Source organism: Bidens hawaiensis, unplaced genomic scaffold (genome assembly GCF_021521415.1).
Source record: "Bidens hawaiensis isolate Kalapana, Puna unplaced genomic scaffold, B.hawaiensis_p1.1 tig00007515_1, whole genome shotgun sequence".
In the NCBI taxonomy this organism is placed as follows: Eukaryota; Viridiplantae; Streptophyta; class Magnoliopsida; order Asterales; family Asteraceae; genus Bidens; species Bidens hawaiensis.
Window position 1 is genome coordinate 449,833 of NW_027491526.1, and position 19,210 is coordinate 469,042.

General features: G+C 35.8%; 3 protein-coding genes and 1 non-coding gene across 4 annotated transcripts; 1 reads left to right on the forward strand and 3 right to left on the reverse strand.

The window, feature by feature from the left end:
• The first annotated feature begins 2,892 nt into the window (after window positions 1-2,892).
• On the forward strand, window positions 2,893-8,994 carry LOC143635485 (phospholipase A I-like). Its single transcript, XM_077103310.1, has 18 exons — window positions 2,893-3,586; window positions 3,699-3,846; window positions 3,923-4,001; window positions 4,090-4,243; window positions 4,313-4,522; window positions 4,613-4,858; window positions 4,942-5,104; window positions 5,195-5,455; window positions 5,543-5,664; window positions 5,755-5,916; window positions 5,998-6,190; window positions 6,273-6,409; window positions 6,488-6,626; window positions 6,714-6,917; window positions 7,001-7,484; window positions 7,575-7,791; window positions 7,884-7,973; window positions 8,053-8,994. Exons 1-18 carry the CDS (start codon window positions 3,056-3,058, stop codon window positions 8,500-8,502), a joined length of 3,990 nt encoding a protein of 1,329 aa, XP_076959425.1. The 5' UTR covers window positions 2,893-3,055; the 3' UTR covers window positions 8,503-8,994.
• Window positions 8,995-12,959: 3,965 nt separating this feature from the next.
• Window positions 12,960-13,031, reverse strand: TRNAW-CCA (transfer RNA tryptophan (anticodon CCA)). The gene has a single exon. It is a non-coding gene; the product is annotated as a tRNA-Trp (tRNA).
• Window positions 13,032-13,839: 808 nt separating this feature from the next.
• On the reverse strand, window positions 13,840-15,465 carry LOC143635431 (scopoletin 8-hydroxylase-like). Its single transcript, XM_077103269.1, has 3 exons — window positions 14,931-15,465; window positions 14,247-14,589; window positions 13,840-14,176 (listed from the first exon to the last, which is right to left on the reverse strand). The coding sequence occupies exons 1-3, from the start codon at window positions 15,446-15,448 to the stop codon at window positions 13,934-13,936; spliced, it is 1,104 nt and encodes a 367-aa protein (XP_076959384.1). The 5' UTR covers window positions 15,449-15,465; the 3' UTR covers window positions 13,840-13,933.
• Window positions 15,466-15,924: 459 nt separating this feature from the next.
• LOC143635432 (scopoletin 8-hydroxylase-like) lies at window positions 15,925-17,536 on the reverse strand. Its single transcript, XM_077103270.1, has 3 exons — window positions 17,019-17,536; window positions 16,409-16,751; window positions 15,925-16,316 (listed from the first exon to the last, which is right to left on the reverse strand). The coding sequence occupies exons 1-3, from the start codon at window positions 17,525-17,527 to the stop codon at window positions 16,074-16,076; spliced, it is 1,095 nt and encodes a 364-aa protein (XP_076959385.1). The 5' UTR covers window positions 17,528-17,536; the 3' UTR covers window positions 15,925-16,073.
• Between the last annotated feature and the right edge of the window lie 1,674 nt (window positions 17,537-19,210).

Consider the following 19,210-nt stretch of genomic DNA (forward strand, 5'->3'; position numbering starts at 1 on the left):
AATGAGTTACTATATTATTTTGTGTTAATACCCTTCAACTTTCCATAATATTCATATATACTAGTTAGTAGTTAAGTCGAAATGTAACACGAGCCTCACGGGTATGAGACGGATTTGGGATTTGATTAGGGGTGCACAAACCGGTTTAAAACTCAAAACCGGTTTGGTTTGGTCATCAAAAGTCAAAATTGTTATGATTGGTTTCAGTTCGGGATTTGACAGGTTTTTGTACGATTTTGGCCCGATTTTTTGTGGAGAAAACTACAAACCGGTTCCGAACCTACAGTTTCAAATCGGTTTCTACATAATCGGTTTCAAACCAGTTCGATTTTCGGGTTAGTTCGGTTAATTGGTTTATTTGCCCACGTATAGATTTGATGATATATGCGTTTATCTATTATATACCCAACGTGATTCTCTTTTCTCCTTTAAATAAACACGGTTTTTATATATTATGATATATATATGTGTGTTTGTGTGTGTGTGTGTGTGTTTGTGTGTGTGTGCGTGCGTGTGCGTGTGTGTGTAGTTATTTGAGAAATTCTATGGTGTTACCTAAAACCTATTTATATATTATGGTTACCTGGTAGACACGTATATGATAGGTTTTAGGCGGGTACATCAAACAAGTACTTTTAGTAAACTAATTGGTATACTCAAAACCAGCCAATACGCGTGGTATTTTTAGTTTTAATTTCATCGTTTATACTATAAGTAGTATACATTATTTACCCATTTAAGCTTTATATAATATTCCATTTATCATTTGAAATTAAAGTGTAATAACAATTACTCTAGTTATTTGCATACTTCTTACGAAAAAGTCATTTGTATTTTATCAAAACTCCTTTGTAAACCAACTTGACTTAATACTTTAATTAATGAAATAACACATTATTAATTTAATTAAGCCCACTATTTAATCTTTTAAGCCTCGGCATGTTTCTTTCTCAGCCCAACTAATTGCTATTAAACAAGCCCATTTGATTTTATATATTAATCCACAAATTAACTAAATGCCTAACTAGTTTAACTAGGCATCAATTGTGAACATGTCTTTTAAGCATATTTATTGTTGAATCAATCGTTCTAATTCGTTTTCTTCATAACTGATCTTCTACACAGTTGTCTTATCATTATGAATCATTTCGAATTACTCGGTTATCATCTTCCACTTACAAAAACAATCCAAACTAGATTCTATTTCACTAAAAAAAGTGTCGCACAAAGTAATAACATATAAACATGATATGTAGCGAAAGTAAGGTGTTTAAAGTACTATAAAAGTGTCTAAAATTGCAAATAGTAATGGTACAACTCTGATGATGTTTTCCCAACTTTCCAACATAAACTTTATTGAAAATGTACTTGTATATATAAAAGTAATTTATGGTATCGTAAATGACTTCCGCACGTGCTTTGATAGATCATAAAATTTGTGTTGCTCATCTGGGATAACTCTAACCAGTTAATATACATATGACAAAACTACATTTGATGTATGGGTTTTTGTCATATGATTCACACGCACTCCTCGAATTCACAAAGATGAACTCACGTGAAAGTTTGAATTGTGTTTACATGACTGTACGATAACAATAGTTTGAATTGTGTTTTCATGTGGAATGTAGTTGCTCAATGTTTGTGAAGTTCCCAAACATCCCGAAAGCTAAACATAAAGAAAGTAGGCAACTTACACCATTGAATAACTACACTCCACATGGTATGGGGTAGACCACACGAAACTAACAAATACTCATCTGACTCTTCCACGTCCCCGCATATTGGACAAAGTGATTAACTAATCGGAACGTTTCGTTTAGTCAAAGCATCGAAGGTTGGAAGCCCCAAACCCAACCTTTTTCGGCACTAACTTATTCCAATAAAAAATGAAACCTGGGACGGGAATCGAGTTACTTCGTAGCTTATCTCTCACCTCTTTAACCGATAATTCCCTCAAACCACTGAAATCACTCATCCTTCCCCGACGATAAACAGACCCTTCACAAACTTGGAGTAAACTCTTCAACACCTCTATTTTCAACTGTTCCATTAGGCTCCCTAACCCATTCCCTATACCCACAAATCCAACCATCTAGCATAAAGAGACGATCCGCTACCGAACATCCTTTTGCTTTCTCAAGACAAAACAGATATGGGAAACGAACTCGCATTCCCGACCCGTTCCATATATCCAACCAAAACCAAGTCTTCCTCAGTGCCTTTTACTTTTACTAATGCCTTGTTCTTGAGTTTTTTAACCAAGGAAAGAAAAGGAAAGGAGAGGAAAGGATAAGAAAGGGAAGGGAAGAGAAAGAATTTTTTTTTAATTAGGTGTGTTCTTGAGTTGGAAGGAAATTAGAGGAAAGAAAAGAATAACTATGTTAAAAAATAGTTATACTTAATAATCATCCATTTTTGGGAGGATAACTTATTGGAAAAATACATTAATTTAATCCTTCCTAACTCCTCATACTCCTTTCCTTTTCATCCTAAAAAACTCAAGAACACCAATTTTTTTAACTATCTTTAATTTTCCTTTCCTTTCTCTGCTTTAAAAAAACGTAAATGACAAAAACTCAAAGTTAGATCTCTCCCCCACGTCTTTTAGAACCGAGCTAACTTTTACAATCCGGCTCCAAGCTCCCACGCTCAAAAACTTTGCCGGAGTTGTTTCTAAACGTTACTATTATTATTATTATTATTATTTAATAAATAAAAGTCATGAAATGAAACAAGAAACCAAAGTCGGTAGGCAAAACGTCGTCGTATCACCCGTCATCTTCCTTGAACCAACCCCAAATTAAAAACCTCATTTTTATTTTATTTTCACAATAACATCGTCAACAATTCTCCAGATCCATGAATACATATTATAATTAATGTATATAATATATCCGTTTATTATTCTATACACGCAATCACCTCATTTAATTTCCCCCAATTTTGTTCCAATCGTATAACCCTACATTGCACCAATACCTTCCTTAAACCCTAATTCCTTCAATTCAACTTCCAATTCGTTTAAAAATCCGATGATCAACTGTTAATTGTAATGTCGTGGGGATTAGGCTGGAAACGCCCCTCTGATGTCTTTCATTTATCCCTCTATTACGGTTCCGATGAAGCACTAGATGATCAAGACACCAACAATAATAATAATAATAGTAATCATCACAATAATAAGAATGTGAATAATAATAATAATAATAATAATCCGGAGCTAGGGTTTCGGATTGATCTCGAATGGAACGCTGGCGACGATGAGGATCAGGTCACTCTGAGGCTGCAGTCTCAGGTTATGGTGGCGTTACCGTTGCCGCAGGACACGGTTGTGATTCGGTTGGTGTCGGTTGAGGAAAATGGGAATGGGAATGATGTGGCGGTGGAAATGAAGGTTGTGAAGCAGAGGGAGCCGCTTAAGGCGGTGGCGATGTCGAGGGTTGGGGTGTCGGGTCCCGGGAATGATGGGATGGGAGTGCTGGCGAAGCTGTTGAAGTCGGATTTTGCTGCGGAGTTGGGTCCCGGGGGTGGTGATCATTGGATGAATGTTACTGTTGTTAGTCTTAATAACTGTGGATTATTAGTAAGTTTTTTTTTATAATGTTGCTTGTGTTGAATACTTAAATGCCATAGGAATAGTTGTTGCAATACGTACGGTTGAATGAATCTATATGTAATATTGAACGTATGTGCAGACGCTTCCAGTAGAGTTAACCAAACTGCCATCTCTCGAAAAACTATATCTTGATAACAATAAGCTAACAGCCTTGCCGGCTGAGCTTGGTGCTTTGAAAAACCTGAAAGTGCTCACAGTTGACTACAACATGTTGGTTTCAGTACCAGGTATGAGACGACACTTGCTGTTTGATTATGTACAGCTTGTGCCTCATCTTTTGTGTCTTGTCTGAACATTACACAGTTGAACTGAAGCAGTGTGTTGGACTTGTGGAATTATCGCTTGAACATAATAAGCTAATTCGCCCTCTTCTTGATTTCAGGTTATTCACTTTTTACATAAATTGTAACTTATTTTCCTTGGTAGTTGGTTGTTATCAAAGTTATTGTTTTTTATAATCTTTCATGCAGGGCCATGGCTGAATTACGGATTCTTAGGCTATTTGGTAATCCGCTGGAGTTTCTTCCTGACATTTTGCCTTTGCATCAACTTCGCCATCTTTCTCTTGCAAATATCCGTATTGTGTCAGATGACCATCTTAGATCAGTCAATGTTCAGATTGAGGTACCGAGTAATGATGATATTCTTCATGTGTTACTCAATTTTTAACAACTCTTTTTCATGAAATTGCAGATGGAGAATAGTTCTTACTTTGTTGCATCTAGGCACAAGTTGAGTGCGTTTTTTTCTCTTATATTTCGTTTCTCTTCATGTCACCATCCTTTGCTAGCATCTGCTTTAGCAAAGATCATGCAGGATGAAGGAAACCGTGTAGTTATTGGTAAAGATGAAAACGCTGTCAGACAGCTCATAAGCATGATAAGCAGTGAAGACCAGCATGTGGTAAATGAGGCTTTTAATGATTTAATATATTTGCTTGTCTTGTTAAATTCTTATTCCATGTAGTTAAATTTTTTTATTTTTTTTATTAAGGTTGTGGAGGCTTGCTCTGCGCTCACTTCTCTTGGCTCAGATGTATCCGTGGCCCTTCAGTTGATGAAATGTGACATCATGCAGCCAATTAAAAGAGTACTTACTTCTGTTGGTCCTCAAGAACTAAAATCGGTTTTGCAAGTTGTGGGCAAGTTGGGTTTTGTCTCTGATACAGTGGCCCAAAAAATGCATAGCAAAGATGTGATGAAATCTTTAAAACTATTATGTGCCCATAAGGATCCAGAGGTATGTATGCCTGATATGTTCCAATTAACGTTACCTCTTTATCTATATAAAGGACATGACAAAATCATTACAATTATTATTAGGTACAAAGATTAGCTTTATTAGCAGTTGGGAATTTAGCCTTTTGTCTGGAGAATCGGCGAGTCCTTGTTACTTCTGAAAGTTTAAGAGATCTTCTTTTGAGGCTTACACTTTCGTCTGAGCAACGTGTGAGCAAAGCTGCAGCTCGTGCTCTAGCAATTCTTGGTTGGTTCTGAGTGATAAAAATTTCTAAAATAAAAAGGTTTTAAGTATATATAATTTGTTGAATACGGGCAAAACTTTGTTCTAATATAGGAGAGAATGAAAGTCTAAGGCGTGCTATCAAAGGAAGACAGGTCCCTAAACAAGGTTTAAGGATACTTGCAATGGATGGTGGTGGGATGAAAGGTCTTGCTACTGTTAGGATTCTTAAAGAAATTGAAAATGGTACGGGGAAACGGATACATGAGATGTTCGACTTAATATGTGGCACATCAACTGGCGGCATGCTGGCGGTTGCTCTTGGAATAAAGCTTATGTCTTTGGAACAATGTGAAGATATATACAAAAATCTTGGTAATTCAAATGTGTTGTATCTACAGAAATTTTATAAAAGATGTTTTAAAAGGTATTTGTGTAATATATTACTTTACAATTCTACAGGAAAACTTGTTTTTGCTGAACCTGTTCCTAAGGATAATGAAGCAGCGACTTGGAGAGAAAAGCTGGATCAGCTTTACAAGAGCTCGTCACAAAGCTTTAGAGTCGTTGTACATGGATCTAAAGTACTTTGTTTTACATTATTATATTCACTTTAAATTTACTAATTTTCAAAGAAAATAAACCCTAAAACTACCGGTTTTAAATTTGTCCAGCACAGCGCAGATCAGTTTGAGAGGTTGTTAAAGGAGATATGTGCTGACGAGGATGGAGATTTGTTAATAGATTCATCAGTAAAACGGATTCCCAAAGTTTTTGTGGTATCAACATTGGTCAATGTGGCACCAGCACAGCCGTTTATATTTCGTAATTATCAGGTTTGTGTTTCCCCTTGTTATTATTACATTCATGTGTTTTCTTTGTTAATGTGATTTATGATTTAAGTGTTCATATTATAGTATCCAGCAGGCACACCAGAAGTCCCTTTGATGATGTCAGAAAATATGACTATGAATGGACCAGGAACGGCAACTACCGGTGCTCAAATCGGGTATAAAAGGAGTGCTTATATGGGAAGTTGTAGACATGATTTATGGCAAGCTATAAGAGCATCATCTGCAGCTCCATATTATCTTGATGATTACTCTGATGGTACTATATAGTTATTTTTGGCACAATAAATTTGTACTTTTATTTATTTTTTTGTAATTAAACCTTATCTATCTCTATGCAGGTGTTCTTCGCTGGCAAGATGGTGCTATCGTTGCAAATAACCCTACTATATTTGCAATAAGAGAAGCTCAGCTTCTTTGGCCTGATGCAAAAATTGACACTTTGGTTTCAGTTGGTTGTTGTTCTGTTCCAACAAAGGTAAATTGCACGTGAATTGAAAATCTTTTAGTTATACAAGCATATGAAAACTTAAATATCATCTACTTTTGAATCTAGGCTCGTAAAGGTGGGTGGCGATATTTGGACACCGGTCAAGTGCTGATTGAGAGTGCATGCTCAGTTGAACGTGTTGAAGAAGCATTGAGCACATTGTTACCGATGGTTCCTGAAATACACTATTTTCGATTCAATCCAGGTGGAATATTAAATATTATTCTCATTCCTGATATCACAATTAGTTTATTTAAGTACTTTTAAAAAAAAATACAAATGACTTTTACAGTTGATGATCGGTGTGATATGGAGTTGGATGAAACGGACCCCACAGTCTGGCTAAAGTTAGAGGCAGCGACAGATGAATATATCCAAAATAATTCTCCTGCATTTAAAAAGGCCTGTGAGAGACTGCTGCTGAATCACATTGATGAAAAGCTACTAGATAATCTCAACTCTCAGCAATTTTTCAAGGCAAATGGGCCCAATACTGGTACAGTTTCTACTTTCTAAGTCTGATAAACTTCCATTTTTTAACCTCCATTTTTTATATTTCATTTCATATTAAATTCACAGGTGAAAACAGTCCATCGTTAGGGTGGAGACGTAATGTTTTATTAGTGGAAGCTTCTCAGAATCCAGATTCTGGAAGAGTTTATAACCATGCTCGTGCACTTCAAACATATTGTTCTGATCACAATATAAGATTATCACTTCTGAATGCTGCATCACGACCACTTAACAATAATAAGCCCGGCACAGGGGCATCATCTTTCCCAACACCCTTCACATCACCATTATTCACCGGAAGCTTTCCATCAAGCCCACTTCTTTACAGTCCCGATCTTGGGCTTCATAGGCCTGGCAGAATTGAATCAGTACCTCATTTAAGCCTTGATGGATTCCATTCCGGTAGAACTGCTTCCCCTCCAGAATCACCAACAGTACCCCGACAGCTGTCGGCTCCTGTTCGATTATTACACGAAAAGCTACAGAATTCGCCACAAGTTGGAGTCGTACACTTGTCTCTCCAAAACGATACCACCGGGTCTATTTTAAGGTCACTTTGATGAAAATGATTACTATAAGTATTTAAAAGTTAAAACCATGTCACCTGTTAATCTAAGTTGGTGTGTTTTTGTTTTTACAGTTGGCAAAATGATGTATTTGTAGTGGCGGAACCAGGAGAATTGGCTGAGAAGTTTCTACAGAATGTCAAATACAGTCTGCTATCATTATTAAAAGGCCGACGTAGAAAGTACACGTCAGCAATCACCAACATCTCTAGCGTTTCTGAATTGGTTGCGTGCCGGCCTTATTTCCAGATAGGTGGTGTTGTACATCGTTATATAGGACGCCAGACACAAGTATGTTTATATAATATATAGCTTTTGTTTGTTTATTTATTTATTCTATAATCTATATTCTGTTAAAATGATTTAATAACCGTTTTATGAAGGTGATGGAAGATGACCAAGAAATTGGGGCCTACATGTTTCGCAGGACAGTCCCTTCTTTGCACTTAACGCCTGAAGACGTGCGTTGGATGGTATGTTTTTAGATAATCATACTTGGTTTATAATTTTTTTCTAAAATTAGGTTTAATTTGATTGTAATAAATTTTGCAGGTTGGTGCTTGGAGGGATAGGATAATAATATGCACATGTTTATACGGTCCTTCACCGGCTCTAATAAAGGCATTCCTAGACTCGGGTGCTAAAGCCGTCATATGTCCATCGTCAGAACCTCAAGAAATGCAGTTGACTACATTTCACGGGTCAACTGAATTGAACGATTTGGGAAACGGGAAGTTTGAGATCGGGGTAGATGAAGGAGACGATGAGTATACAGAACAACCCATAAGCCCGGCAAGTGATTGGGAAGATAGTGAGACGGATAAAGGTACAGATAAAGGGATGTTAGTTTGGGATGATGACGAGGATGAGCTGTCAAGATTCGTGTGCCAGCTGTATGATTCGATATTTGCGAGTGGAGCTCGAGTTAATGTTGCGTTACAACAAGCTCTTGCATCTCACCCGAGCATAAGGTATTCGTGTCATTTGCCTCATGTACCTTAACCTTGTAACACAATTATACAAATACAAGACATAAGTTGAGAAAAGAACATTATAGAGGAAAAATAGATAAAAGGATTGCCCTTATAAAGAAGAGACTGTTTTTGTGGCTTGGGTATATAGAGAATAGAATAATAATAAAAAGGTACATTACAATTTTGAGGGTTGTACTGCAAATGTGAGTTGTAAACTTGTACTTATCTTGTTTATTTACACCTTCAAAGGTGTATTTTCTTAATGATAGTAATACCTCATGCATTATATTTTTTGTACTTAATATTTACATTATGGTCACTTGTCATCGACACACCTTTGTTTAAAAAGGAACGGTCAAGGCACGTGGCGTGGAAACCATGAAAGATTTCCTTGATAATCAGGTTGATACGTAAATATAAGATAAGCAGATTTTGGTTGTATAAACATGTGTCTTACGTACGTGAAAGGCGTCTTGAGCCTTGGCCATTCGGACCAAAACTCTCAGAAGCTCTCTAGCTTTCTTAAAACCAAGAAACTTAGATACACCTCTTCAGTTTCTTTCTTGTAGTTAATATCTAGGTTCTGATTGGAGTTTTGACATTAATAGTCAACTTGCTTTCTAAATGAGTAATTATTAGAACATGAGAAAAAGTATGAAAAAGAATTGATTGTCATGATTAAAAGCAGTTTCATGAGTGATAGGTTATATTTTTTTTATAGAAACATCACTTTTGGTAAACCTTAATTACCCTTCTATATCTTATTTGACTTTAGTATTATGAACATTAGTTTTATATGAATAATAGATTAATATAGATCATAGAGCATATTATTATCCACTTTTATTATCTTATTTAGAAGTTTTCATATTTTTATAAGAAGTTAGAAAGTGAAGGAATACTAGAACTTGCATAGACAAGAATATGACATCATACAAAAAGCATACTTTATGCCAAAAGGGAAAAACCATCCCATTATGCTCTTTATCAAGGGCATGTCTACTTTAATAGAGATGGAATAAATTGCATCTTATGTACAAAGCATACACCAAAAGCAACTTTTTTCCCACACCTACACAACCACCATGACCACCACAACCACCACCATCTTGCCAAAAAAGGCAGCCGGTGGCGATCATGTTCCAATTGAGATAGGCACACGAGGTACGGTGGGACACCTTGTGATGAAGGAGATAGAGTATTTCAAAAGACTCGAGACTAGCGGTGGTGATGCATATGGTGATCACAAGTGTTCTACAAAAAATTCTCCTGACAAGAAGCATCGCGGTGATGGAAATGGTTCGAACTTTTGGCATGGTTTTGGATTCTTGACCATTTCGTGGCGGAGGGGGAAGAGGAAAGGTGGCATTAGTGGTAGGTTTTTGCCTACCATGGTAGACGTTGCCGACAGCCGCCACCATAGGCTGACCAAGATTCCTAGCTTCAATTACCGGAACCTTAAAGATGACATTAACCAATTTGAGGTTTAAACAAAGGTTTAGAAAGAGATGGCATAATGTGACATGCCTCACATGTATTTTTGGTTTCAAAACCTATGTTTGCAAATATTCAACTTGTTTTTATATGTTTCAGTCTTTGCCTCAAAGGGAAACAAAAAGGTAAATTCTTCTTTTAACTAAACTATGCTACATTAAACTGTACTTTTTACGTCAAAAATTGTACATTTATATCGTTCATGGTTGGTTTAGCTCCCAATGACTATTCATTAACGTTACTTGGTTCTTAGTCATCTTGAACCATGGCTAGGTACTCAAGAGCCACCACGACGTCACTCATGTATGGCCTCGTGACTGGTTCTTCTTGTAGACACATTGATGCAATCGCAACGGCTTGATGTAAACACTTTATCGGGTAATTCCCCTTTAGCAACGGATCAGCCACCATTGGAATCTTACTATGTTCTTTAAACAAAGGTTTTGCCTACAATCGAGAAATATCATACGAGTCATATTATAGTTTTATTAGATATAAAACCGACAAATACAAAAACAAAACCCACTTTAGTGGACCCCACATGTATGCGCGTTTCCTATTATAACATATATAAAATTTACCCATGTAATGAGGTTTTGCTCTTCGGTGGGTCTTTTGTTATCAATCACTCTTCTCCCCGATATTAACTCCAGGAATACAACCCCGAAGCTATAAACATCTGACTTTGTTGTTAATTCTCCAGCCATTGCATACTCGGGAGAAGAATAACCATAAGCACCTATCACTCTAGTTGTGATATGACCATCCCCTTTGTTCCGACCAAACTTAGCTGGACCAAAATCTGATATCTTAGGATTCATATCATCGTCAAGTAATACATTTATCGATCTTAGATCTTGATAAATGATCGGAGGGTTGGCCACGTCATGCAAGTGTACGAGCCCTTTGGCTACCCCTTTAGCTATCGCCATCCTTGTATGCCAATCGAGAGGCGTTTTCTTCTCATCCAAATCTTCAGATAAATGATTATAAATCAAATGACACAAAAGTTACTTAGAAGACATACATTCTAAATGAAATTGAATATACCAAGCAAGTGTTCTTCCAATGAACCATTTTTCATGTATTCGTAGACCAATAACCTTTGATGACCATTCACACAATATCCGACAAGATTGACTAGGTTCGGGTGGTGAATGCGACCGAATGTTAGAACCTCGGCTAAGAATTCACGATTCCCTCCTTGTACTCCGATCATGTCTAGTTGTTTCACCGCAACAACCTACACAAAAAACCACATCATGAGCACGTGAGCCGCAATTTGGTACAAGCAAATTCCAAAAAAAAGTAAAGAAATTAAATTTTATAACTGGGTGACTTCGCTTCACATGCGAATGAAATTGGTGAAACTTGCATGAAATCGGTTGTAACATAAGCGAGTTGCCTAGTTTTACAAAAGGTATCAAAAAACTAAACCACATGGTCATAAAATAATAGGGATAATGACCAAAATGCACATTTGACCAGTTAATGCCAACAAAATATCCATTTGACCAACCAATTCTCATAATTAATATTCACCCTAAATTGTTAACTTGGTCGCTTTTTAAACATTAATCGACATACTTTTTAACCAGCTAGATTCTTCTACGCGTTTAAAAAAACTTGTCAGAGCCGACAAGTTTATTTAGGCGCATGGCGAGATTTTTATGGCTTTCGACGAGATTTTTAGGACAAACGGCATAATCTTATTGGTTAAAAATCCCGTCAAGTAACATTTAGAAAGTGACTAGGTTGACTTATTTTAGGAATTGGTTGGTCAAATGAACATTTTATCGACATTAACCGGTCAAATGGACATCTGGGTCATTTTCTGGAAACATATAAGATCTGCAAATGATCATTTAACGCTTACTTGGTTTTTGTTTCGGAGACTGCCCTTGTAGACTCTCCCAAACCCGCCTTTGCCCACAAGCAAGTCGGGGTTAAAGTTTTCGGTTGCGTGGGCGAGGTCCTGGAACGTGTAGACCTCGGCAACGATTTTTGAGTCACCGCGTTTGCGTGTCTCATCGGCCACCATCTTTAGTTTGCTATTATTTCCCGTTGGCATTTCATTCTGGACCTGTTGAGTCATCTTGTAATGTTGCTTATAATTAATCCGACACACATAATATCATCATGTCTTTGACGTTGTTAAAAACCAAGTTGGCACATTTGAATAATAAGGTTAATATTAATGATGAATGTTGTAAATTAATTATCAAATGGGAGGCACATTTGAATAATAAGGTTAATATTTGTTTATTGGATCGATAGATAGAGAGAAGAATTCGGGATAAAGGTTTAAACTTTCAACATCTATATATATTGATTCATGATTATATATTAACTTTGTTTCTTAGTTATATTGTATATCTTGAATTTTATGATAGCTGTTATCATTATTAGCTGGTTACCTTTAGTTAGTTTTACCGTTATAATCTATCTATATAAAGACATCTGGTTTTTAATTTTCTTAACATACAAAATATTATTTACATTATGGTTTTATTATTAGTTTCACATTTTTTTCAGCATGTGAAATCTAACCTGTAGTGAATCACCAACGTTAATGACCAAGGCACCATCCTTGGGTAAAAGACGATGTTTATGTGTTCATTTAGACTTATTTAAGTTATATGAACTTCGGTATAACACGTAATTTGTTAAGGTCACTATTATAAAACTTACAACAAAAATAAGCGAAAATGGATGAGCATCGACCACCTCCATCCTCTCCACCCGTTGTTGTCACGAGCTACCACAAAAATATATAGCAGCTGAACCTAACTTTTAATCCCCTTTGTTTTTCCTAAAGATAACTTAAATAACACTTGTTAAAACGACATGATTTGACAATAACTCAGTCTACCCACACATGTTTTGATACGTCACTAACTGGACCCCACTTGTTTAACTCTTGAGAAGAATATAAAAAAACAAAAAACCATTGTACCACAGATCATGTGTAAAAAAACAAAAAAAATATTATGAACCTGACGTGAATCGAAAACGCAACCTTCTGATCTGGAGTCAGACGCGCTACCATTGCGCCACAGATCCTTATGCTTAGAGTTTCGTGATCAAATTAATTAACCAAGCAATGACGCAGATTATTAATTTTAAATTTCTTTTAGTTTGTTTTTGATTCATAACTAGTTTGTTGTGTGATTGTTGATTTTGGTTTTATTGTTTGTAATAATAGCTAGGTGGATATATATATATATATATCAAAACTACTATTATCATATGATTTGCGAAGTGACGAGAAGTGGACTTGGCCCTTTCTATTTTTTTCCTTAGATGTGTGAGTATTACCTCATTAGGTTAAATAATAATAGTTATATTTGGTTGGGGCCTTTCTAATGACCTAATTCGAAAGACCAAACCTAACATATATTTTCAGACCCTAATTATTTAAATGTTTAAGTTTCGTCACTGCATAAGAAGAAGATTTTATCACTTGAACTCTTGAAGCAGCGAGCCAATGGCTGGTAATGGTGTATCAAGCGAGGAATTTAAATGTTGGATACTTATATATTTATATTTTTTTACATGGAATAAAGTAATTGTTGCCATGTTAAATGTCAACTGTTAGATCAATCTATAACGAAATTTGGACCATTTAAAGTCCATGAAAACTTTCAGAAAGTAGAAGTTATTTTTTTAGAGTAAACTACAAACTTGATCCTTTATGTGTATAGTGTATACCTAATACATGTTTAATTGGCTCTGTATTCTTAATAATTACTTAGTCATCCTTTATATAATTATTAGATATTAGAGGACCCAAATAAAAACCTTTTGTGGACCAACTTTAAAACACAAAACAATTAGTTTGGTCAATTTAAACTTTAAAGAAAGGGAAAGTTTATTCATTACACAAATTCTCAAACATCAATATTAATATAGATATACATAATAGATGGAAAAGTTTCATAACAATAAATTCACTTTGAATATCATCAAATAGAAGCACAATCAAGAGACCTCTTTCCATCAAGAGATTTTCCAAAGAAATTGTCCATGTATTCATGAAACGCTACGTCTCTATACAGAGACACCCCATCACGAGCCACTAGCTCAGGCAATGGTCCAATTTTTGCAATAGGTAACGGGGCGATGAATAATGGGATCGAGACCCTTGACTTGGTGCTTGTGGTCCGCACTCTGTGTTCCGCACTTTTGTACCTCCCATTGCTTAGAATCTGATATAGAAACACCAATGAATAAGACTTTATATTTTTTAGTCTAGCTAAAGGGATATTCCAATTTAACCTGTAATGAGTCACCAATGTTGATGACCAAAGCACCATGGATGGGTGGAATCTCAATCCACTCTTCATCTTCCAATGATGCACTTTCACCTTTCTTCACGAACAATCCACCAATGTCGTCTTGTAGGAGGACGGTTAGCATGCCCATATCCGAGTGACGGCCTGCACCAACAGTAAGCTCAGGGCTCGGACAAGTTGGGTAGTAGTTCACGTTAACTACCCTAAAACCTACAAGCTCATCAAGCCTTGAGTCGTCGGGTTTTACTCCAAGGCTCTTGATGAGTGTTTGTTGTAGCTTTTTCACCATCTCGGTTGATGTTTTTAGGTACTCGAGAGCAACATCCCTACAAAAATACAAAAAGATAAATTTAAGTATGATTACAACAAAAAGAACGTAATATTCAGCATCTCATACCAACCAATATTTTATGTTTTATTCACAATAAGGTACACGCATTGTTTTTACCAAGATTTTATGTTTATGTTTTATCCACTTGAGAACATGTACTAAACTATATACGGAGTTCTCCTCTTATCCATAACATTAAGCCCAAAACACGTTTGTGATATTTAAGATCCAGTATTCCTTATAAACCTAAGGGTCGATGTGAGATTTATTTAGGTTGTTACGTAAAGTCCAGAAAAAAAAAAATAATAAAAAGGACAAGTAACTTAGGATTCTTACTTGAATTCAGTAGGCCAATACTTAAAAGCATCATCATCATTTGTGTATGGCATGGTAACATAATCTCTCCACTCCAAAGCCTTTTCTTTCTCAGGAACAAAGCTAGTCCCATAATAAACCATGGGACTAGGACTAACCTCCTTAAGATACACAGCCTTCTTTTCAACCGGTTGAGCGAAAAAGCTATGTGCGGCTGCTTTAAGTGAGTCAAGGAGCTCCAACGGGACACCATGGTTCACCACTTGGAAGAACCCAAGAGTTTCAGCAGCATGGGTAATGACCTTGGCCACTTGGTCATGGCTAGGACCATCTAGCTCAGACAGATCAATGGTCATGTTTTCAAGTGACTCGGCTGCGTGTTCTTTGTTTATTCGATTGTGGGGTGGTTGGATGTATCGACTCGGTACCTCAGTTAGGCCTGAGTCCACCAGACCTTTGACCCCGTTACCGTCTTTCACTACAAAGTTGAGCAGTGAGGTCTCATCATTAAAGGTGAGAGTTGGAGCCATTTGAGTCATGTATCAATCTCTAGCTTGTATGTATACTTAAATAGTGTTCATGTTATTAATTTATAGATCGTGTTACAATATTTATTTATTTAGTTAAGGCTTGGTCCTGGCCTCATAACTTGACTTTGTCATTTTTAACATTTTATAGAATTAGAATATCATTAATTAAGTTAAACTAATACAAATCGGCATCTTTAATTACCAGAAAAACGGCGAGAATCTCAGATTCAGTCTTTGTTCATATATTAAATCTCATCAAATATCGAACGCCGGCTACAAACTTATTATTATTAATAAGTTTGTGAACTAATCACAACTAAAAATTATATATGCAGACGTACACACAAGATTAAGTATTGGTGGCGGTTGGATTCGGTATGATTTATGTTATATATAACAATAACCAAGTCACAAAATTCAGTTGTTTCAGGGGTCTCATGAAGTATAGCAATTCTCAACAAGTAACACTTAACCATAAATACATACATATTAAGTATTAACATGTATGCTGACAAAATAAGTATTACAAAAATGGTTGAGTTCATATAAAGTAATAGAAAAGTTTAAAGAAAACAACATGTTTTATTTGGCATAAAGTCTTTTATCACACACAAGAAACTCCATTTTGATCTCATCAAGTAGAAGCAAAATCAAGGGACTTCTTTCCATCATGAGAATTTGCAAAGAAATTGTTCATGTACTCTTGGAATATAACTTCTCTATATCGAGCCACCCCGTCACGAGCCACTAGCTCAGCCAACGGTCCAATTTTCACGACAGGCGTTGGGGCATTGAATATTGGGACTGAGACCCTTGACTCGGTGCTTGTGGTTCGCACTCTGTGTTCCGCACTTTTGTACCTCCCATTGCTTAAAATCTGACAAAAACACGCCAAGAATTAATAATATTTACGAGATGGTGCGCTTAACCAAAGGGGGCTCGATCAGTTTTTAAAAATTTTAATATAACCTGTAGAGTATCACCAACGTTGATGACCAAGGCACCGTCGATGGGTGGAATCTCAATCCACTCTTCGTCTTCTGGTGATGCATTTTCACCTTTCTTCACATATAATCCACCAATGCCGTCTTGTAGGAGCACGGTTAGTGTGCCCATATCCGAGTGACGACCCACGCCAACGGTTAGCTCGGGGTTTGGACAAGTTGGGTAGAAGTTCATGTTGACCATCCTAAAACCTACAAGTTCTTCGAGCCTTGAGTCGTCGACTTTTACTCCAAGATTCCCAATGAGTGTTTGTAGCAGTTTTTTCACCATCTCTGTTGCTGTCTTTAAGTACTCGAGCGCAACATCCCTACAAAATGATGGATAAAAGTATTATTATAGAAAATACAAGTAACATTCGGCATCTCATACCAAACTATATTGTTTGTTTTGTCCGGAATGAGCTAACAAATTTGTTTTTTGTTGTCCGAGTGAAAACTGCCTAAGAAGTCACCATCCTAGTACTATCCCACTCAATCACAATTAGCCTTTGAGTTCTTGATCCATAGTGACTGCGTCTAAAATGCGTTGGTGATATTTAATATTCAAAAATAAGTAAATAGTTTAAGATTCTTACTTGCATTCACTAGGCCAAAAATCAAGAGCATCATCATCATTTGTGTATGTCATGCTAACATAGTCTTTCCACTCCAAAGCCTTTTCTTTCTCAGGCACAAAGCTAGTCCCATACTTGACCATGGGACTAGGGCTAACCCCCTTAAGGTACACCGCCTTCTTTTCAGCCGGTTGAGCGAAAAACTTGTGAGCCGCAGCTTTAAGCGAGTCAAGGAGCTCCAATGGCACACCATGGTTCACCACCTGGAAGAACCCAAGGGTTTCAGCAGCATGGGTAATGGCCTTGGCCACTTGGTCATGGTTGGGACCATCTAGCTCAGATAGGTCAATGGTTATGTTTGCAAGTGACTCGGCTGCGAGTTCCTTGTTGATTCGATGCTGGGGTGGTTGGATGTAATGGCTAGGTACCTCGGTTAGGCCTGAGTCCACCAGACCTTTGACACCGTTACCGTCTTTAACGACGAAGTTGAACAATGAGTTTTCATCATTGGAGGTGAATGTTGAAGCCATTTGAGACCTGAAAATGTAGTGATCTCTTTAGTATCTATCTCTAGCATATATATAGTGTTCTTGCTATTCATTTGTAAATCATGTTGCAATATATATCTAACTAAGGCATGGTCCTGGCCTCATATGTTGACAATGGTAGTTAACATATTCTAGAATTAGAATTATCATTAAATTTATACAAATTGGCAGTCATTGTAGATATTAAATCTCATCAATTTTGGCCACAGCTCAGGGGTGTGCATGAAACCGAAAAACCTTTCAAAACCAGAAATCCAACTCGAAACAAGAACCGACCATTTGGTTTTATGTTTTTCTAAAAACTGAACCAAACCGGGTTTCTAGATTTTCATTTTTTACTTTTTATTATAGCTAATTCTTAATAATATAATTAATCTTTAACTAAAATATTTTAGCTCAAATTTATAATAATCAATTATTTATTTATTAACAAAATGATTGAGACTATTTTGGGCTAATTATTTTTTTCCGACCAAATTTTCAAGGTAAAAAAAAACAAAATAACAAATCTGAAAACCAAAACTGAGCAATTTCAAAAATCCAAAAACAAATTTTGGATTTTTGTTGCGGTTTTAGCCCAAAACCAATCCTAACTAAACCGTGACACCCTACCTTGACCACCAACTAATTACCAATTTTGCGAACTAATCACAACTAAAAATCTGAAAATGAAGAGCCACAACCTCCGATTTAATCATTCGATGATCAGACTCTTATATAGTAAGTAAGTTAATAAATTATTAGTTGAATCTTCATCAACCAAATGTTTTTTTACATCAAAACAAAACCACACAATAAAAATCAACAAAACAAAATAAAACATAAACATAACTTTCTTTGAAAACAACTTACTTGGTTTCACCGGAGGAAAGATGGACAAAGTGGACAGTCTGTTTGGTTTGCTGGAGATATATTCATATATAGCACATATATATACCATATATAGAATTAGATTACCATCTAGCATGATGTTATGTATCAAATATAGTAAATTAGATGCTTGTTATATAAGCGTATATAGAATTAGATTACCATTTCGTATGATATTATATATCGAATGTAGTACAGTATACTAGATATTTGTTATATAGCCTTATATATAGAATTTTATTAAGTATATTACCATTTTGTATGATATTATATATCGAATATGGTTATTTGTTATATAAGCATGTATATATAGGGGAGGTTCTGACGATAACTGATATTAATGTGAGAAATACAGAAATAGATCTTAAGTATAATCAATGCTTCAAAACAGAAAATGACAAATTTATAACTAGCAAGAAATTAATTGACTAGGATTTTAATGAAAATGGTAGTTTAATCTCTTGATTTTAAAATCAAGATGAGTAATTAATGTTATTTAATATGTATTTATTAGTAGTTAACTCAAAGTTACCAATCATTTTTTTTTATTTAATTTTTTTTAATCAAACGTATTATCAAATATCATTTTGATTATATACTGAGATTTTCATTCATAATTCGTTAGATGCGTCAATTATATAATCATTGTTTATGTATTAAAATGTTAAAGAGTTTATTTTATTATGGTTTATACATGTACCGTGTAGGTAGTATTATATATTGTCTACACAGATTGTTGGTTCTGTGTAGGCAATATGTGAATAAAACACATTTTTGTATTACAATTTTGAATAA